This window comes from Cyanistes caeruleus, chromosome 12 (genome assembly GCF_971803275.1).
Source record: "Cyanistes caeruleus chromosome 12, bCyaCae1.hap1.1, whole genome shotgun sequence".
In the NCBI taxonomy this organism is placed as follows: Eukaryota; Metazoa; Chordata; class Aves; order Passeriformes; family Paridae; genus Cyanistes; species Cyanistes caeruleus.
Window position 1 is genome coordinate 7,784,506 of NC_141712.1, and position 21,153 is coordinate 7,805,658.

The following is a 21,153-nucleotide window of genomic DNA, read 5'->3' on the forward strand; positions in this document are numbered from 1 at the left end:
TCTCTGTCCTGCCTGCCTTGGGAGCAGTCTGCTACCTCTGGGGAGATCTGCCCAGCTTAGAAATTAACTCTCTACAGAATGCTGTTTTTTGGTTTTTTTTTTTAAAAAAAGAAGATCTAACTGTAAATATCTGTAAACTATAAATAGACAAAGCACTGAACTAAATATGCCAGAGTTTGTCTTAGCTGGCAGAGTAATTCAAATCTAACCAGCCACTGATTATTACTCTGAAATTGTTTTCTTTTTTCCTTCTTATTCTGATCTTCTGAATTTGCTCTCATGTTATCCTAATCATAGTCTTTATTACTGAGACATAATACTTTAGTTTATTTTACTGGTTTCTCAGTATGCTCACCTGTCCAACACATCAGCCAAACACAGCATTGGGTTGGCCAAACCACCTGGGATTTGGAGGTTTTTTCCTTTGTCCCTCTTCAGTCAGAGGTGGAGGAGTGTTCAGGCAACTGTTGCACAAGGCAAGGGAAGCCCCAAGATACACTTTAGGCTTACAGTCAGCATTAAGCAGTTGCAATTGAGAGCTGAATTTCTGTTGGTATTTTGTTTGTTTGTTTTGGAAGCTCTTGCACACTTCTTTGAATTCCTTACTGAGGTACAAACTGGGAGTTTCACCAGTAACCATAAGAGTTATTTGATAGGCAGTCTGAGGAGCTCTGTTTTTCCTGGCTGGGAACCAGGTTGGGACCACTTGAAAAAGCTGCAGCCAAAATTACCAGCTTTTAATGCAACCAGAGCAAGGTGAAGAGACTTTATCTGATTGCCTCTGGCATTTTCTCCAAAGCCACTTGTTTCTCAGTAGCAGAAATATCTTGCCCAATTGGGATGCAATAATTTCAAAGCAAGTAAAGGAAACTGCAGCTGCTCAGCTGAGTCAGCCAAAGGTAAGCTCTGCAGGGGAGAAAATGTTTTTTTATTATCTTCTAGTGGCAAAATTACTACAACAGCCTGCAGGAAAAGATTAGATTATAATAGTAACAAAAACATCTGTTAAATTCTCATCTCAGTGTATGTATAGTGCATGTTTGAAAAAGAAGAAAAAAACAATCCAGGCTTTTGATAAAATTCTTTTGAATAAAGCTCAATATTTAGATTCAGTTTGGGATGTTAGGAACCCACTGTGATCATAAGATAGACAGTGGTTTTAACTAATTGACTACATGGGGCATTTAATCAGTGGACGAGACAGCTTTTAGCAATGGAGATTTTATTGAATTGAGACTGGCATACTGTGACCTAATGAAGGAATAAGGCAACTTGTGTTCATCATCCAGGTTACTGGTAGGGAGGAGTGACCTCTGTCCTGAGTGAGAGTGTTCTGTGTGGGGGGAATGAATTTGTCTCATCTGGCTCCCAGGGGATTCAGCTAATCAGCCTCTTCTAGAAATGTGTGACTTGCCATGATTGATTTGTGTCTCTGAAGCCCAACCAGCTTCATCTGCCTGCTTTAGAAATGAGTTGTTCCAAGTCTGACAGTGCAGAAATCACATCCCTGCTGAGCTCTGTCAGTACAGGCTGGAACTTCAGCGTGCCAGTTTCCAAATTCTCACTAGTCCACATGCCTTGAAACTGCTGCGCAGCAAACCTGTTTCAGAGGATACTTGTGCCTTTAGGGCATCTCTAAACCCTTGTGCAGGAAATTGCCCACTTCTTGAGTGGCTCTGGGAACCTGCAAAATGATTGTCCAAGTGATGAAAGTATTCCTGAAAACAACCTTTTCTTGCTCCTCTGCCTTTTGCAAAAGCAATAATCAACACGCTTTTGTTTTTTACAGAGGCATTGCTGTGCTTTGCATGTGTGCAGCACTTTATTCTCATGCTCTTGAAGTGCAGCATAAATCCTACTAACTGTGGGGGTTTGTACCCTTCTGACAGGGAGCTCCACTCTTGGAGAGCTCCATTTGGTCACAGGGTGCTTGGTCACCACACAGAGCAGTGGGTTATTTGCTATTGTCCTCAGCAGCAGCAGTGGGCTCTGGCTCAGCATGAGTCACCTGGAGCAGAGGAGCATCCCCCAGAGCTCCTGACTCACAGCCCCGTGTGCCTCCCTCCCCACAGGGCCGTGTGTCTCACTCATCAGTCTCAGTGATCCTCACAAAAACTCTTATGTGCAAGGGTGACAAAACCTCTCACGTTTGCAGATTCTAAAGTTACAAGTTTGTCTTGGTATTTGCTGCACCCTTCCCTGCTCAGCCTCAGCCCTGCTCCCCGGTGACATGAGTACAGTGCTGTGGAGTTGGAGCTTCAGGGCTGAATAACCAATAATGATCAATAATTTCTGAGTGGATTGAGTGGGCTGGTCGTGATGAGTCTCCAGATTGCACCCAAGAACTGCCCAGTGCAGGGACTCACAACAGGGGAAACTCGGAATCTGGAGCTCTTCTGAGGAGCAGGATGGGTGAGCACACACTGATAAGCAAGCAGGAGCTCTGACACGCTGCCAGCCCCTGTTTCTGAGTGGTGTTCCCCAGCAGTGGCAACAGGCTCGAGTTGAAATACAAAAGGTGAAGGTGAGGAAAAGCTAAGAGAGTATAAAATGCCAGAACTGTGAGAAGGGTCCAGTGTTCAGTGCAGAGACATTGTAATATTAGAACTAAATGTATGAAATCAATGTTGGAAAAAAAGAGGTGTCTAGAAAAGCTACTGCATGCATTTTTCAGTGTGCTGTGAGAGAGTGCTGCACTTTCTGAGCTCAGCCTTCCTTCCAGAGGGCACCATTCTGTGCACGTTCTTCTGAACTCTTTTCCTGCTGTTGCTATTCTGTCTGAGCAGTGATCTCATAGTCAGTGTGCTTCTGTTGCACAAGATAAATCATGGTGAACAAATAACTGGTGAGCAAGTGTTTCAAAGACTAAACTGAGGTAGATTAGCCATTTCAAATATTGAAATAGGGAAAAAAGCATGGGGAACAAGAGTGCGATAATCACTGGTTAATGCAAAAAGATGTAAATGACTGATTGACTGATTAGTCAAAGACAAATAAAAGAGTGTCATTCCTGAACCCTGCTTTGCCTGTTATATAGCTGCTATTTATGTGAAGAACATACTTTGGTCTCTTTCCTTTGTGTGTGTGTTGCTCAGAAAGGAAAAACCTCTTCATAAGGGATCTTGCCCAACATCAGTGTCTTTTGTGCAGGAAAGCATCTGCTGCCATTGCCTGGGGAAGTTTCATGCATTGAGTGCATGTGCGGGGAACTCTGTGAAAGGGGAACAAAAAAAGGAAATCTTTTTTCCTTTTGTTACCTTCAGATATAAGGGAACACAGCTGGGTGGTGTGGTTTTTTCCAAGGTGTTCTGCTGACATCCTGGCAACCAAGAGAGCAAACCTCAGCTTGGCTGAGATCCCCATCCACTGACATGCTGGATCTTTAAATGGAGAGTCCTGAATGAGGAACTGGGGATTTGTTCTGAGAAAGAAGAGGTTTATTGGCTTTTAGAGTCTGTGCTGCTGCCTGGGCTGTGCAGGATGTATAAGATGTGACACAGAGGAAGGATCACATCTTAATTTGTGAAGTGTAAAAATTGTTGCCTGGTTGAGAAACCAGAGGGATGTTGTGTAATAAGTGGTGTGTGGTTGCTGTTGGGGGACATCTGAAGGAGGAGCTGAGGATTCTGCTCTGTACTTCAGCTCAAACTCTGAAAAAATTGTCCATGTCCAGGTGGTATCATTCTTCTTTCTGGGAGAGTTTTGCAAGAGTTAAGGTTTTCCTGAGATTTCTCTCCTACTGGTGTACTGACATACAGGATGCTTTGGTTTTCTTTTTCTTTTTCCTTTTGTTTTGTTTTTGTTTTATCTGTTCCCAGAATGACATTTTCATCTCTAACCTCACCCCTGAAGAGCAGCTGGGGGGAGGCAGGGGAAGGCACTGCAGGTTGGCTCTGTACCATTTGGGTTGTTTGATTTCATTAGCTTGGGAGCCCTCACAAACGCCTCAGGCCATGCACCTCCTCATGGACCCAACTTGGGAGAATCTCTTGCCGCTACTGCATGCATTAGCCTTCATTAATACAATTAGCATAATAGCGATTAGGATTCATTATTCCCAACAAAAAGATAAAGCCGGTAATACAAATCTCTGAATCAAATTCCTCAGCGCCTTGTCTTGGGATTGCTTTATTTTGGAGTTGTTTGCTGTTTATATCCTTCCATCTTCTAGAAAAAAAAGAAAGCCACTTAATTGTAAAACTGTTTGGGTCAAAGCAATGCCCCGAGATGATCTTTCACGCATGCTAAATAGGTGAGGTGATCTATGGGACCCTCACAGCTCACACAGCCACTCAACAGTCGAAACTGCAAACTTCATCTTCTTCAAGCACAAAAGCTACTTAGTTTCCCCATGTTGAAGACTTTTTATAATAGCAATAAGACAACTCTAGAGAGAGCCATCTAATATTAACTCCAGGGAGTAATCATCTAATCACAATCTGGGGGTGATTTGAAGCACTCATCTGGACCAAATGCCTCACAACACCCCAGGAGTGGTTTTATTGCATGATAGCAGTACCCCATTGAGCCTTATTGCTTAATTAAAAACAAATTCCCAAGTAATTTTTTTGCCTTTCCATAAAAACACAGTAGTACATAGCATGTATAAAACATCCATTAAATGATGGTAGATGCAAATTTACGTTGTGAGATACAATCCGTTTCTTTACCACTTGGGGTTGAAGTTAAATGTAAAACCATTTCCTATAATCTGTGCACTGCTGTGTTTAGAGAGGAATAAATATGGGAAAGAGAGGTTCATTGTAGGATGCCTTGTTTTTATTAAGTGATATGTTTGGTCCTTTTCAAAGGAATTCAAATTCTCATCCATCTTGCAGACACAGGAGTCAGTCATTGTTGTGGCCTTTTCTGCTTCATCCTGGAGCTTTCCTCAGCTTGTCCCATCTCAGGGCAGCACTTCACAGGAATGCTGTCCCCATGTCTGGGATTGCCATGTCTGTCTGAGCAGAGAGAGCAGCTGCTGCTGTGTCTGGGATCATGCAGCACACTGAGCAGCAGTGCCCACGTGTCCTTTGTGGGTTCTGGCAGGGATTAAACCTGCTAGGTGCACAGTTTATTCACCTTTGGTGGTGCTGACCTCAGGCTGCACTGGCTGTGGCTGAGATGTCTCCAAGCCCTGCAGTTTCACTGGGAAAACTGCTACAGCTGTGCAAGGCATCCTGCTCTGCTAGCAGCCCAGACTGCTCATGGGATGAGTGTGCAAGTCCTTTCAGTTTCTGTGGAGGAATGCCTGGGCTTCCTTACACCTCTGCAGAGTGCTTTCACAGCCCCAAGGACTCTGAGTGTTGCTTACACGTGAAAAGAATAGATGAATGTGTCCTTTCAGAGCGTGAGAATCTGCTTGCAGATAGGGGCAGGGACTAGCAGATAGGGAAGAGAGGGAAGAAACCACCAGTTCTGGAAAATGCTACTAATTGACACAGACTGCTGCTCAGCCAAGGCCGTGTTAAATTCCTGATTTTACAGAAGAACAAAGGCTTAATACAGCAATGAATAGTGTTTTGTTATAAAAGAAAAAATAAAGGGGAGTGTGTATTACAGGGGGGCATGGAGGAGACTGTTCAGGAAGTCTGTACCTTCAGAGTACCTCAGCCAGTGGGGTGAGGACAAGGCTGATGTGGCCAGGAATCCAGGATAAAGAGGGGGCAGCATCCCCCAACAATTTGAGAGACCCCCACAGGAAATGCTCTGTGGCCTCTCCTTTTATCCAAATAAAGTTACAGGGCTCCTCTGTCTCCTTTTTGGACACAGACCTCTGGTGTTGTGAGTTTTTCCACACTCATGTTAAAGGCAGAGGAAGCAAATCCAACTTTTTAAATGTTTATCTGAAAATTATACAGGGATTGATGGAGCCACTGCTCAGAAGTCCTGGCAGCCAAAGCTGTAATTGAGCTTTCAGCCACAGCACTGAAATAAATGGGGGCAAAAAGGGTTGATATGACATTTCCCTCAGATTTGTTGTAATGGAGATACTCTTGCAAGAACAATTTTTAAAATAAAAGCTCATAATTAATAGTAACTATTCCTCTGGTTGTTCCAGATGCTGGCGCCTTCCCATGGTATCTGCAAGTTCAGGATAGAGGATGATACTTGTGTCAGTCTCTCCTGTTGTGGCCCCACTCAGTGTAGTGCACATCCTTCTGCTTTTCCTTATCAAATGGTTGTTCCCCAAGGAAGCAATGTGTGAGTATCTACTGCTGGTAGGTTGCAGCATTTGGGGTTGTAGAGGCAGCCTGCTTTCTCCTGTACCTAGATTTTGTAAAAAATAATGTTGAGGGCTCTTTTCTGTGAACACTTTGATACAATGCTTTGCTGATTTCATTTTTAATGTGCTGTTAGAGAGATGTTAAATGTTGTAGTGGAGGATTTGTTATAAAGATGTTACAGCATTGTACTGAGAAAATGGATGAGAGTAAACTGCTGCCTGCTTCTGCTGCCTGAGAGCAGCCTGAAAGAGCAGCTAACAGAATAATTAAACCTGTGTATTTAAAACAGTCCTGTACTAACCTGGGACATTGCCAGGTCAGAAAAGGATGTGAAAGGATCTGACAGTGTTCTTGAACAATAAACATTTTTACTGAAAGATCTCTGCAGGCATTATTAGGAGTACCATTATCTTGCTTTGATCTGACTCTCTAGGACTGGCTGCTCATACAGCTGACACAGAGCAAGCAGCCAACAAAGGAAAGCCCTAATGGACTTTAATACCTTCAGTGAAGGGTTTCTCTTCCCATCAGATGTGTGTCATTTTACAAAGGCCCCTTTCATCCCAGTGTGCCTGGTGGGGATGGCTGGCAGCAGTGGGACCAGCACAGCCCTCTGCTAAGGCAGGGCTTGGCAGAGCTCTCACTTGTCCAGCCCTGTCTGGCTCAGGGTGGAGCTGCCAGGGGTCAGCAGCACTCCCTGCCTGTGGAGCAGCAGCCACTGGCCCTGCTGCAGCCTGGGTGGCTCTGCTTCAGAACCTACTGCAAAAACCCCAAACAGACAGTGGGAGATGCCCTAACGTGGATGGTTTTTGGGTGGTTTTTGTTTTGTGGTGGGTTTTTTTTGTTTGTTTTTTTTTAGGTGGGGTTTTTTTTTTGGTTGTTATTTTTTTGGTTGGTTTGTTTTCATGGCTTTTTTGTTTTGCAAGTAGGTTTTGAAGCAGAACCAGGGGTTTATTGGCCTGCTGGGGTGGGCCAAAGCACACCTTGGTCATGTGAAATCCCTGCTTTACTCTGACTGCAGCAGGCTGAAGAGCTAGCAGAGCACAGACCTAGCCAGTTCTGTCACCTGAGCACACACAGCTGAGCTTTAGGACACAGAATAAAAATGACATCTGCCTTTATTTGGCCTTTTTAAGATGAGGAGTCAGGAGTCTTATGTTGATGGTTCTGGGATATTTATGACTCCATTTAAGAGTATACCCTTCCTCTGAGGAAATGAAGAGTGTGATATTTTAGCCATTGGAAATGCCTGGCTTAGTTTGGTTCTATTTCCCGATTTCATTTTGACATGGAAGGCAATTGAGAAAATATATTTGCAGCAAGGAAAATGGAGTTGTTATGGAAACATCTGAGCGAGGCAGCTGACACGGGGTAAGGCAGGCACAGATTCGCTGTACACACAGACACACTAAAACAGCAAGTTCATGTAAGGTAAGGGAGCAGTTTCTAGGCACTGTCTGCTTCATGGGTGGGTTTTCTGGCACAAGAGGGAAAAAAAACCACTTTAAACTGTGAGCATGTGGCTCCATCTTCTGGTACCAAGGCAAAACGTGTTGCTCTGGATGTAGACAGAGGTGAGATTTCTGCATCCTTTATATGTTAGCTTCTTCTAAAGCAACAACAAACCCAGCAGCAACGACAATAATAATAAATTAAAATACCTGTGCCCTAGAGCCTAGGTACGAGTTATTAATGTAGATTTCCTGAAGCTACAAACCATTCTGCTGGAAGAAAACTGCTTTTTGGAACATTCTCCTAGATGTTTAGCCCCCAAGTGGCTTGTCTTCTAAAGCATGACACTGCTTTTGATCCTTTCACCTGTGTGCAGACGGTGTTTGCTCGGTGATGAAGCCTCGTGTAGGTGCTGTTCCTGTCTCCTGCTCGTGGCTGTAGCATGGATTTCTTTGTTTCCCTCTGCAACAACATCTTTGGCAAAGCAGCTAAAATTCCTGATGCATCCTCATGGAAATGCTAGCTGGGTAGAAGCAGGAATGAATGGCTCTTGGAGGTAGACTGCCAGAAGTCAAAAGAAAATAAAGCTGTTTTATTACTTCACCAAGCAGTGAATGTTGTTACAGCGCATATTGCGCATGCTTAATTGAGCTTGATTACTCAGTCTGTTCACCTTAGTAACTCATTTTGCTTTAATCAGAAGTAAGTCATTGTTCAAAACCAGGGTCATTTGCTGGGTAAGCCCTGGGTTTTCTAAATAATCCTAAAGAATTGCCTCAGCTTTGCTGCTTTAGAACAACACCCAACACAACAAATCAGAACAAAAGGTAATTATCTTATGGAGGTGCTGTCCTAAAGCTGTTGTTTGCAAGTCGCTGCAAATAGGAGGCACTGCTCTGTAAACACAAAATTAAAACTATGGAGTGTGTGTTGGCTTCGTTTACTTCTGTGTAGATATGTATGTTCTTCTTTCCCCCCCTAGATAGTGAGCCTAGGATTAAAGAACCCCAAATTCTTTGTATAAAGCACTAGTTTTCAGTCCAAATTACTTCATGGCTGAACTGTGACAGTGAAGGTGAGGGAATATAAAGTGCTTGTGCCACTATCACTAACATGAGTGATAAGTTACTTGCATGCAGCATTTATCTGTGGGGAGGGTGTGTAGAGACCTGCTTGGAAAGAGTGCATTCCTGTATGGGAATCATATCACAAAAATCATTCCTAAGGTAAGCACTAGCTAAGGCTTCCCATCACAGCCTCAGCAGCAAGACTACAGGTGAAACCAGCCTTTGGTCTTCACTGTGGTGCCCTAAGGCCCCACACAGATGGAAGTGTTTTAAATGGCCACAGGCTGTGCTGATAAAATACAATTGCAACCTCCACAGCTGGTATTTAGTGTTTCTAACCTGTCCCTGAGGCTGGGGTACACTGGACTTCCCCTTGGCACTGCCTGATGTTCTCTCTTGAGGCTGCTTCCAGTTCCTACAATCTTTTTTACCCACTCCCTTTATTTAAGCTTGAGTTTCATCCTGTTTCATTGGTGAAACCAAGCTCTAATTTCTAGGGTCTGTATCCATATCTCCATATCCATATCCATATTATTCAGAAGGGATCTACTCACTTTTCTGAGACATGTCATGAGGCTAGCGCCTTTCACTGACACCACCACTAAATAAATACTACAGACCTCTTTTATTAGGAAGTGCAAATCCTACCCGGAGTGTGTTTGATAAATCAGATCTTTTGCAGACATCTGGAGATTGTGTTTGCAAATCCCCAGCCAGCTTATTTTGTAGTCATTGTTACCATAATTCAGGTTAATGTTGTTGCCACTTTTTACTTGCTAAAACACATGTGGTGCTTTATTGCTTAAGAAAAAAAAAAAAAAAAAAGTGGCTGCCTCAGAACAGAAGTTCTTTTAAAACCCTTCCTGAAAGTTTGCTGTTTGGAGAAACAAATGTCAAATCAATTGTCCTACCTTTGAATTGCCATCTGAAAATGCAAGCTGTGAAAAGAGATTACTTGGGTTCTGCAATGGGGAGAGTGTAAGAGTCTAGATTGAGAATTATGTACCAATGGAGACCTAAAATAACAAGTGGAACAAGTAAACTTTTAGCTTTTCTTGTAAAGATTTGCTTAAAAAATATTAGATCCCAAGTGAGACTGCTCATGCCAAGTTTTAAATCTCATTTGAATTTTTATAGCTGTTATAATCCCTGATATATAACCTTGGAAATAGGGTCTCGTAACAGAAATGCCGAGTCCCTTGACTATTGCCTCGCAAAAAAGAGTTGCTGTAATAGGCTGCAGTTCTGAGACAAGTTTGCAAGGCTGGCTTATGTCTGCATATCATCATTTAAATGGGTCTAAGCTGGGCTCTTCACATTATTTTAGGTTATTTGTGTGTAGGTGATCAGGCGCGTGCAGCTGCTCCAGTAACGCCAGCCTTCCGAGGACAGCAGCTCAATCCAGCACATCCTTATCCACAGAAATGGTGCCACAGGGAGAGGCTTGGAGCTTGGACATGCTGCTAGGAAAAGTAAAGAACAGCTAATTTTCTGTTTTGCTGTCCTTATTCTTCTGCATTTCTGCACAGAAGAAATGGAAGTTCCCAAGGAGCCAAAAGGATTCCACATGCCAGCGCTCTCTTCCCGCTCATTATCATACGCTTGCAATCAAACTCTAATTTTTGAAATAAAAAACCTGCAGGATTCTTTATTGGGACTATTAAACCTTCAATCTTCATTATTTAGGATGGCTACTTACCTTTTACTCAATGAAACCATAATGCAACTGCTCCTATAAAAACTATTGAAATGGCTACTGTGGCACTGAGTAGATTTTCCTCCGTGTAAAATAATCTTCTGAGTAAGACATAACTATCATTCACATTAATTAGGCAGCCATATAATGGGGTGTTCAATAGCTATTACATCATTTAAATTCTTCAGTGAGCACCTCAGCCACCCAAGAACTATCCAGCTGAACATTTCTGAGTCCATAATTTTGAAATAATCCTGTAGAGGAAGAATATGCATGGCAGAGTGTTGCAGACAATTTCACCAAGAAAAAAATTAATTTTATTCAGATTTATGGAATTATTTTAACATTTACAAGAAGTGCATAATCCTATTCTTCCCTTCCTCCCAGAATAATGGTGCTATAAAGTGGAGTCTATTTTGGGGCCGTACTGTGTGTACACCAGAGAATGTCCAAGGAGCTTGTAGTCAGAGGCCAGTGATGGCAGCTGGACACACAGACACACAACCAGCACATTTCCATACACATTCTGTTATAAACCTGAGGCCCTGGAGCCACAAGGCTCAGCTGAGAAGCCCTGACCCATGGAAAAGTGAGTGCAGTCATGCTTGAGGTTTTGGTTTTGAAGTGTTCTGCCCTTAACAACCATATAAGCCCTTAATCATTTATATTCAGTTTGGGTTATTGATTTGAAATTTTGAGGTGAAGCCAAAGTCCTTTGATTTGAATATTATCATTAGTGTTCTAACTATGTTATCACATATTTTTGTACCTTTCAAGATTAGTTCCTCAGTCAAAAGTATGTACATATGCCATGAGAGTAGGATCTTACCCTGAGACTTGAAGGAAATAAGGCTGAATTTATTGACAAATACAGCAGGAAGAGGTTCCTATTAACAGGCCTGTATGCAGTTTTTTAACATGCTGTTCAGATGCCTGTAGAAGGGGATGGTTATTAGAAGATTGGTCAGTGGCTGAAAGTATATGAAAATAATATGTTTTAAATCAGTGTGGTTTAGCAATATGGGAATGATTCCCAACAGAATGAAAAAAAGGAATAGCCTAAAAATAGGCTGGGGAGTAGGGCAGGATAGACAGGGAAGTTTAGGCTGTGCCTTTTCCTATCAATGATGTTATTTTAGCTAATTGTATACTCATATTTTTTTTTTTTCCTCTTCTCAATGGTTATAAGGTACCTTATCTGACTAACAGTGGGAAACAGCAGAGAGCTCTCTTCACAGGGAGAGCTCCTAATTCAGTATTAAATGTTGTTGGGTTCTCTGTGGTTTTCCATAATCCCTATCCAACAGGCAGAGGGAGATGTCAAAACCCATCTGCAGGCAGAGTGTCAGGTGCTGTTTGTTCTGCAGCCCAGGAGGTTTGTGTTTGCCAGAGGTAACTGCTCCTCTCAGCAGCAGATCCTCTGTTTTATAAATCCTCTATTTTTCACGTTTGCTCATTGATTAAATTAATGCAATACACTGAGGGAAATTTCTGCCTTACCGAAATAATACATTTTCATCACACTGTAGGGACTTGGAGTTACCACAGGAATGACAGAATTAAGGATGGGGAATATGAGCCAAAGGCAGGTCAAACCTCTGGGAAATTCCATGGAATCAGCTGTTGCTGAATAATTGGACTTGGTATGTGGGACCATGGGCTGGTGAATGCTGACAGGCCTGATCAGGTTTTGGTTTATCTAAGAGCAGGAAGGAAGGGGAGCATCTGTTATGGGGAATGGGCACATGGAACTGTTCTGGTAAGGGGCTGAGGGATTGCCCTGTTCACACAAAATTAGGGCCACCCTGGTTTTGAGAAAATACTGCTGCTGTTTCCTGAAAGCATGGTCAGGATCTGAATATTGTGCTCCCTCTTACAAGTCTGTAAACACTGGATGAATTGAATACATAGAGTTAACACCAGCTACTTGCTGCTGTTATTTCAGTGATTTAATATGAGTTTGTCAGAGTCACAGTTTTTTGGGGTTTCCTCTATTGCAGCTATTATTCATTCTTTAGAGGAAATCCCCCTCAAAGAGTATTTTCCATGTGTTTTCTTGGATGTGAATTAGCTTCAATTTCAAACATTTTCTACAATGAATTATTCTGAGGTTTCAAACAGAAATGATGGGATTTTTGTTTTCCTATTCTTGCTTAAGTGCTCAAAATTCAGTAACTGAATTGCTTACAATTGCTTTAGTTCATAATAATTATAAATACACATCCATAGTAATAGAGAAGCAGAAATGTGTGTAAGGTAGTGAGACATTGCTCACTGCTGTTCATTATTCCCTGGTTAGTGAGACTTTAGGTGTAAAAATCATTACAAAACACGTGTCTCTGCTGAGTGTGATCCAGAGTTGAACATATGAAGGATGAAGCGTACTAGAGACAGCTGTGATTAGTTCTCCAATTTTCCAATATTGAATCCATTAAGTATTTACTGTCTCAGCTAATGAGATGGGGAATGGCTATGAATGGGCAGGGGAGGGCTGGTGAGCTGTCATTTTCACGTTTCCCAATCTCTAAGGGAGCTCCTGGACAAGCACTGGGGAGTTGATGTGTTCTAGGGAAAGTGAGCACAGAGCCCTCCCAGGTGGGGCTTGGTTGATTTGCTGGGGTGGGCAGTGACCCCAGCTCTGCAGGGAGTTATGGGGCTGTTTGGAACACCTGGAGGCATTGCAAAAAGGCCTCTCACTGATTTACCAGCTGCAGTAAAGGATCCTGAATGTCTGGGCTGTTCAGCTCTTGTTATTCTTCATTTGTCACCTGTCTCTGTGCCGCTAGCCTGGGATTACTCTGGAGAGCCCTTTGACATCTCCTGGGCACTCTTCACTGTAAATATTGAGAGCCTTGCTCTTACCGAGGCACTGCCAGGCACTGTTTGTTTTTGTGGCTGCTGAAATAGTTTAAAAAATGTGTCAGTAGCTATGGGAAGTTGTATCGTGTTCATCTCTGCGTCCATATGGTAGAACATGTTCTGTCCTTCACAGCACAATGAGATGTGATTGTGCCTAATTCCAATTTGTATGGCATCCCCATTAATGTCTCTTTCAGCCCTCCATTAAAGGCCCTTAATGTTAATTAACCAGACTATGCCAATAAAGTTCTATTAGCTTCCCCCTATTAATTTAATATTATAGGCATTTAACAGATGTCTTAATTAGATGTTACACTGAAGGCTATGAGCAAAATTAAAGCTAGGTCAGTGTCCTGAAAGTTTCTGCTATGATTTATGGCTTCTACAGCTTTGTTTGTTTTATCTTCTGACCTCTTCCAGGAAACCAAGGGTTTTAATTTTAGAGAACGTTGAAAGGAGTAATGGATGCAAGCTAGAATAATAACTTATGACTAACAACTTTAACACATATTGTTCTTACTTCACAGATAAAAATTCTCATTGGTGTGAAATGATTATTTCCCCACATAAAATATCTGTCCCTGGCAAGAACACTGTTTTCCCCATCTCAAGGGCAATACTTCATAGAATTGCAACAAGGATTTTTATTTCTATAGCAACTGCTTCTATTTCCTGATTCCAAAGGATCTGTTCTTGAACACCAGCACTGCCCACACTGAGTTCATCCATTCAGGGGTGGTGAAGGTGGTTTGAAGATGTCTGAGGGCTCGTGCCAGGGAGGGGAGAGCTCCTCCACAGCTCTCCTGTGTCCTCTCCCAGCAACAGGTCTGAAAAGGAAGTGTGAGCTTTGGAAGCCAGGAAAGCATTGTGGAGGTGGTGATGGGCTCTGGCTCTCTGCTGCCTTGTGTGCCCTGCAGTGCAGGTAAAAGCTCTGACTGCCCTCCCAGCCCCAGTTACTCAGCTTTGGGGCGTGACTGTGTGAGGAACAGCTGTGCCCCCTTTAAAGAAATGACCCTGCTTGGCTACAAATGCTTGAATGGTCACAGGGGAAAAAATTTCCCATGTACAAGTCTTTCATTTGATAGTGAAATTGATGAAAAGCTCCTGAAAATTACACTTAAAGCTACCATAGAAGCACTTTTGCAACAAAAAAATGTGAAGGAATCTAAATACAGGGGTCACTTCCACCTCCCAAACATGTCAAACCTGCCCAGTCAATGAGGGATTGTGATCTGGGCAATCAAAAATGAAGTATACAGTAAAAAAGGGGCTGAGGACAGACAAAGCACAATAGCTCTGTGGACAGAGGTTAAATATTCATAAAGCAATTCTGTGGGTAATTGAAATACAAGATTGAATGGGGGTCACTTCCATCTGTGAATTTCTAGCTTCAAGTGCTTCCCTCTTAGGGGCTGTGCTGTGTTCCCTGCACTGTGTCACGACAACATGTACTGATACAGATATCTGACAGCCTGAAAGCAGCAGGGTGTGGGTGAGCTCTGGCAGCAGGGCTGCAGGACGCTTGCTGTGGTTACAGTACACATTATTGTACATAATTAACTTGGGGTTATATTGTAGACAAGTGGGACCTGTAACAGTATCAACCCCAGCAGGGAGATACTCTAGGTAAAACCTGACAGCTGAAAGTGCTTTTTTTGTATGTGTCTGTAACAGGCCGAGGTGCTGATGCTGGCCCAGGCACAACGATTGCAAAGAGCAGTTGTCAGCACCTGCAAGAACACAACAGGCAGCTAAAGCCCAATGCATACAGAACGCAACAACAACATTAATTGCAGAGTTACAAAATGTAATTTTAACTGTACAAATTTACAATTATAAACTGAAATATACAACCAAATTCAACAGTCAGTGAGACTGCTTCAAGACAGCAGATACTGCTCACTCTTCAGCAAAAAGAAATGCTTTCTAAATATTTCACATGGCTGTTGCTTTGTCCATCTGCCAGAAAACCTGCTCTTTGAACTGCAGGAAAACAGCAGATGTTTCTGTGAATGCTTCTGATTTTCCCTGAAATCACAGGTCAATAGATCCTTTCAGCTTGAATTTTTTTGCAGAGCGCTCACTTGCTCGGAGCAGGAACTTGCTGCCGTAGATGTAGGAAATGAATCCATCAAGCTCCAAGCTAAATACGTTGTTAAGTTTGGGAACAACTGAAATGCAAAAGGACACAAGTGAACAAAGTGTGCTAATATTAGTCCCTGTTATGGAAATACACTGACATACCCAGGCATGTTTATTCACCTGTAGATTTGAGCCTTGATGCACTTCAAGGTTTTTATACTTTATCAAGAGAAGAAAAATAACCCAAGCCTCCCCATTTAACTGGAATTACCAAAGTTAGCCCTTGTGCAGGAGCATACAGTTAAGTGTTGCACTTTGAAAAAATTGCTCATCTCTAATGAGATGTGTTTTTGGTAAGATATTGGGCTGTTGAGTGGTGACTTCTGCCACTCTATGCAAAGAGCCAAAAGCACTCATATAATGAAGAGTGTGCTCAAAAATGGTTTTATGATTCAAGTCATGAAAAGAACTGAAAAATAATGCTTTATATACCTTTTAATTTGTCCTCTTTAGTTATAATTTTGAAGATGTGTTTAAATTCCTGTAGAATGATTCCCGTTATCCCAACATAAGAAGGGCACTTTGATTTTGTAACTGAAAGAACAGAAGTACGTATTAGAAAATTTCAGACGCACGTTATTTGCTGTTCTCCTGTTGCCTCATGATTTTACACATTTTCAAACATAAACATTTAAATATTCTGAAATAATACAGTTACAGTAATCACTGGAAAAATGTGCAGTTAACCCTTGCAACCAACAACATGATTTTCAAGAGAAGTTATAAAGTAATTAGCATTTTTAAGGAGAGAAATACAATCTCAACTATGTGATTCTAGAGTTACTGATATTGAAAGGCATTTAGAAATAAGCACCTGAACTAGAGGGGCATCTACTGCATTTCAGATGATGTTCTACAAGCAAACAAACAGAATACCTGTAACAATGGCTCCATGGAGATCAGCTTTGAGCAGCTTGCTCTGAATCACATGGGGTTGCCTTGAAGAAGAGAACGGGATCAGAAGAGGGGGAAAAATGATATGAACTGTCAGATTTACAGAATGTGACCATGACTGTTATAATCATGATAATTCTGTGATTCTGTGAAATGGCAGCAATATGCTTATCAGCTAGCTACAGCATTTCAAGCAATAACTCAATAAAACTGGAAATATCTGCTGTATAAAACCCAGAATAAATTTAAAATATGTCAACATACGCATCGGGTTTGAGTCCATGGCACAGATCTCTGATGTATTGTTTCCAGAGCTCGTGGAGTGGGAGGAAGATGGCATATCTGCAGTAAAAAAAAGAGAAATGAAAAGTATTATACAAAATTTAGTTATAAAATAGTCCATTAGTTGATTTCTGAAGTAGTCTGTATTTCCACAGAGTTAAGACACATTTTTAAGTTACCCTGCAAGGTGACCCACTCCAAACAGCTGGTTTACTTTATAAAACAAGCACGAAGCATGCTCCTCTCCACCAGCCCAAAACGGTGATGTGCTTTACAGCATCAGGCTAAGACTTAAGAGATTTCTCCATTTTTCTCCACTCTTTTATCTCCCTGCTTACTCTGTTAGCAAAGCAGGGATGATAGCAAATCAGCTAACTCTGGTAGCAAATTCAGCATGATAAACTCAAGTAACCTTATGCAGAATTTTGATTCTCTGGTCACAGACAGTCCAGCTTTAAAAATTGAAACCAGAGGGAACTGTCTGGGTTTGATTTCTTGCCACATTTATGTACACAAAATGAACTCAACAGAAATGAATCTTTCACCAATGCAAACAAGAGAACAGTTTTCTCATGCTGAAATGCCACTAGTGTTTCAGACTGACTACACACTGGAGGGTTCCTATCCACATGCACTTGCTGCTGCTTTTACACACTTTTGGTGTAGATTTACTTTACTACCCAAAGAAGACATTTAAAGTCTTACCTTTGCTGTTCAGGTTCAATTTCAAACAGACGCAGCTCTCGCCTCTGCTTGGCAGTAAAACCTTTTGTCTTTTTCCTCTTTTGCTTGGTCTTTTTTTTGGGATAATGCTCCAGAACGACAGCTTTCCGAGTTAACATATCCTGGATAGCTTCATCTTTCATTTTGGGCATGCTACGCTTCAGGAAGGCATGGACAAATGTCTTGGCTTTTTCTGAGCCCTGGGGCTAAAGACATGTGAAAGGACACTTGAAAGTAGCACGTGTTCATTAAACTAGAACTTGCTGCTGACCAGTGGCTTCATCAAATCGGCAAAACCTCCGTGGGAACTGGAGATCTTCCGTTCAGTGCCAGTGGAGGGAGATGTTCCCACGCCGCAGCCCCTGCGTGCAGTGCCGAGCGCGGGCACACCCCGGCCCTCTCTCCCGACCCGCTCTCGGAATCACGTTTTAGAGGAAAAGCCCCTATTTTGCATTTCGTTCGAAACGGCGAGTTCCGAGCGGGCTATACAGGGGAAACCCGGGGACCCAACCCACCCCCGGCCCGTCGGTGCCTGAAGGGGTTTAGAAGGCCGTGTAGGAAGGAGTGGGAATGGCCAGGTAGCCCCGGCACGGCGTTGCGGGGCCCTGCGGGCCGGGGCTGCTCCGTACCTGCAGGCGCAGCTCCCCGCTCTCCTCGGGCGGCAGCCGGCGGTACAGCTGCTCTGCAAGGCACGGCGGCGGGGGTCGGCCGGGGCTCACCCCCACCCCTCGCCCTCCATCTCCCTGCATCCCTCACCCTCCATCTCTCGCCCCGCATCGCCCTCTCTGCATCCCTCACCCTCCACCTGTGCCTCATTCTCCACCGCTCCTCCCTCATCCCTCACTGCTCCCCCCTCATCCCTCGCCCTCCACCTCTCTCCCCTCATCCCTCACCCTCCACCGCTCGCCCCTTATCCCTCCACCTCTCTCCCCTCACCCTCCACTTCTCCCCCCTCATCCCTCACCTCCCTCTGTCCCCGTCCCTCTCTCTCCCCTGTCCCCAGTCCCCTCACCCTCCATGGCGTCGCGGCGCAGCCGGCGCGGGCCGATGACGTGTCGGGCACGCATGCGCAGAGTGGCGCTCCCAGCCTGGCCACAAGGCGGCGCCGCCGCCCGCGGCAGCTGGGGGCTCCTGTGAGGGAAGCTGTTGTTGTAATTGGCTATTTACTGCTCTTGTGCTAATAAATACTCTGAACTGAGCAACAGGTATTTCATTTACTGTCATGGGGGTGTTTCTTTTTAAGGAGCCGTGTCATACATACGTTCTGTAACACAGCCACCTCATTTTCCGTGGCCATCCAGCGCTGCAGTAAGGTCACAGACACGCGGGGTACACAGGGCTGTTGTTGGACAGTGACATGTCAGTGACATGTCAGTGTCCTTCCCATGGTCACAGCAGGGTCTGGACACTCGTCATGGGCAGCCTGGCCGTGTCAGTGCTCACTCCTCTCACCCTGCAGTCACTCCCGCCACAGATGCTGGGATAGACATTTCCACTTTTCCGTCCTGCAGTCTCCTCACTCCCGCTTTTGCTGCCTCATTTCTTCTGGAGACCTCTCTCCCGAGGTTTATCAGTGTGGTGCTGCAGCCAGCCACTGCCCAAGCTGCGGGGGCCATGGCAGGCACAGGTCCTCTCTCACCCTACTGGAGTTCATCCCATTCCACTTCTCCTGGTGGGAGATAAATGTTCTTTCCTATTCCCATCCTGTCCTCCAAGGCCTCTCCAGCCACGGCTGTGGCTGCTGCTGCAGGCAGTGTCTGTCTCTGTTCTCTGTGGTTATCAGCGTGTCAGGTCTGTTCCTGGAACTGCACACCCAGCAACACGAGATCTGTGGTTAAAATCAGCCCTCATGTTTCTAGCAATCAGGGTCAAGACATATGAAGACGCCACTCTCTGTGAGATTTACATCCTCTGACACATCAGGGCCTCTTTCCTGCCAGGATAGGACAAAGTCCTGCTCACTTAGAACACGGGAGTGTCTTGAAACCAGAGTGGCCAATTCCTTTTCCTGCCAGCCCAGTCACAACTCCTGCAGTCCTCTGCTCAGGCATGATTTTTCTCCAAATACAGAAAAGATTTATGTTCTTGTCACATGGCGATATTGGCTTAGCAGATAATTAAGCACTGCTTGGTAAAGGATATTTGGGGAGGGAGTTACGGAGGCAGGGTATAGGAAACATGATGATTTTGTGGAGTACTGCTGTGGGGCACAAAGGTACTAAAGTGATCCTTAACAGGGGATGAAATAGTAGATCTCTCTGGAAGTGTGTAAAGAAGAAAGGGCCGGTCTCTGCAGAGTATTAAGGATGAAGAGCAGCTGGTTTGTATCACAGACCTCCTGACAGTTAAGTACGTTACCACAGCAAGTAGATCTCTTGGTTTTACAATGCATGGACTCCTTGAGTTGTCATTGCTACTACGAGAAGATCAATTTTCATGAATGGAGTACCAGGATAAGCGCTATGGGTCTTTAGGGCCGTATGAGTGCTCCTTCACTGGATTTATGCTGCAATTCTTAGGGCACTTCAGGGATTAATAGTCAAATCAGTGTTGGCGGTGCTGGTGTTGTAAATCCAATGATCCAGGCTAAACTGGTGCCTGGGGAAACCAGTCTCTTCCAACAGCTCTACATCTTCATTTCCCAATTTATCTTCAGATATAATGTCTGAGGGAGTGAGATCAGCGCGTTAGTGTGTGTCCCAGCAAGAAGGCTCTGCATCAGAAGCTGAGACTCACATCAAATAAATATGAAAAAGAATAGGTGAAGAAACTGAGAAACCACAGAATAGGCAAAGGCAGTTTGTAGATAAGAAAAGAAAGGCTCAGAGAAATGAGGAAAGACGGGCAAGATGTGAATGTAAAGTGATGTGGAAATATGCCAGCAAATAGTGGTAATGCATGTTTCGGGATATGCAGCACCCTTAGTGTCTTAGAATTTTGAAGCTTTTTACTTCAAGTAAATCACCGTGGAATAGACTTGTAGTGATAAAATTCCCTGATATATATTATTAATACCATGCTATAAGTGCCAACATTGGTGTTTCTTATCCAATTAAATCTATATGGTTTTATTTATTGCTCTCCAAAAATAATAACCCATTCACACCTATGCAAATCACTTTCATGAGCACAATCAAGCTGTGTGCCCTAGGGGAGGATATTGCTGTACCTCTTGGGGCTGCTGAACTGCAGGGATGGGGAAGAACCTGTGTGTGGGCCAGGATGGGGAACCACAGTGTCCTGGGAGAGCTGTGTGGCTGTGGAGCAATTACAGAATGAGCTTTATTGTGACGGTCACAGAAAGCTAAAACTCGAGATGTGAAGTGACCGAAGACAGTATAATTAAAGACGTTTGTGTGACACAAGAATAGCAGATCAGGGATTTAAAAAAAAAAAAATAAAATAGTAATTATGAACTGAAGCGAGAGATGAGCATGAAGTTAACTGGTGTGTGCAAAAAGTCACTGGGCTGTAATCACTGTTATACTTTTGCTGACAGTGATGCAGGAAATAAATACTGTAATTCTCTAGAAGGACTGTCTCAGCAAGCATTTGAGCTCTCAAGATCAATATTGTTTATTCCACTTGGCCAAATTGTATTAGCAGCTGAATTTGGTCCCTAGGGACATCTGTACTGGTGAAAATAATTTCCATTTAAAGCCCTCTGATCTGATTTCCTCTATCCAGATAATGCAATTCCCACCCCCTTCCAACGGCTGTGCTGAAGCAGCGTCCATCTAGTCCGTGTCAGCCCTGCCACCATCCCACCAGCTCCTGCCTGCACCCAGCCTTGGCATCCTGCTCCTGACAT

At 43.6% G+C, this 21,153-nt stretch overlaps 1 protein-coding gene and 1 long non-coding RNA gene across 3 annotated transcripts in view; one reads left to right on the top strand and one right to left on the bottom strand.

Moving 5' to 3' along the window:
- The first annotated feature begins 735 nt into the window (after positions 1 to 735).
- The window catches only part of LOC111934653 (uncharacterized), a 34,202-nt gene continuing 13,784 nt past the window's right edge, over positions 736 to 21,153 (top strand). Inside the window, exon 1 of the long non-coding RNA XR_002867351.2 lies at positions 736 to 899. This is a non-coding gene — a long non-coding RNA (uncharacterized LOC111934653). The remainder of the gene's footprint in view (positions 900 to 21,153) is intronic.
- POP4 (POP4 ribonuclease P/MRP subunit) lies at positions 15,092 to 21,103 on the bottom strand. 2 transcript variants are annotated; one of them, XM_086846996.1, is made up of 7 exons: positions 18,355 to 18,486; positions 17,972 to 18,024; positions 17,325 to 17,548; positions 16,602 to 16,679; positions 16,320 to 16,381; positions 15,876 to 15,977; positions 15,092 to 15,472 (listed from the first exon to the last, which is right to left on the bottom strand). In XM_086846996.1, the coding sequence occupies exons 1-7, from the start codon at positions 18,407 to 18,409 to the stop codon at positions 15,336 to 15,338; spliced, it is 711 nt and encodes a 236-aa protein (XP_086703122.1). In that variant the 5' UTR covers positions 18,410 to 18,486; the 3' UTR covers positions 15,092 to 15,335. The 2 variants fall into 2 exon arrangements, with proteins under 2 accessions (XP_086703122.1, XP_086703123.1); XM_086846997.1 differs by lacking the exons at positions 17,325 to 17,548; positions 17,972 to 18,024 and having other exon boundaries at positions 18,355 to 21,103.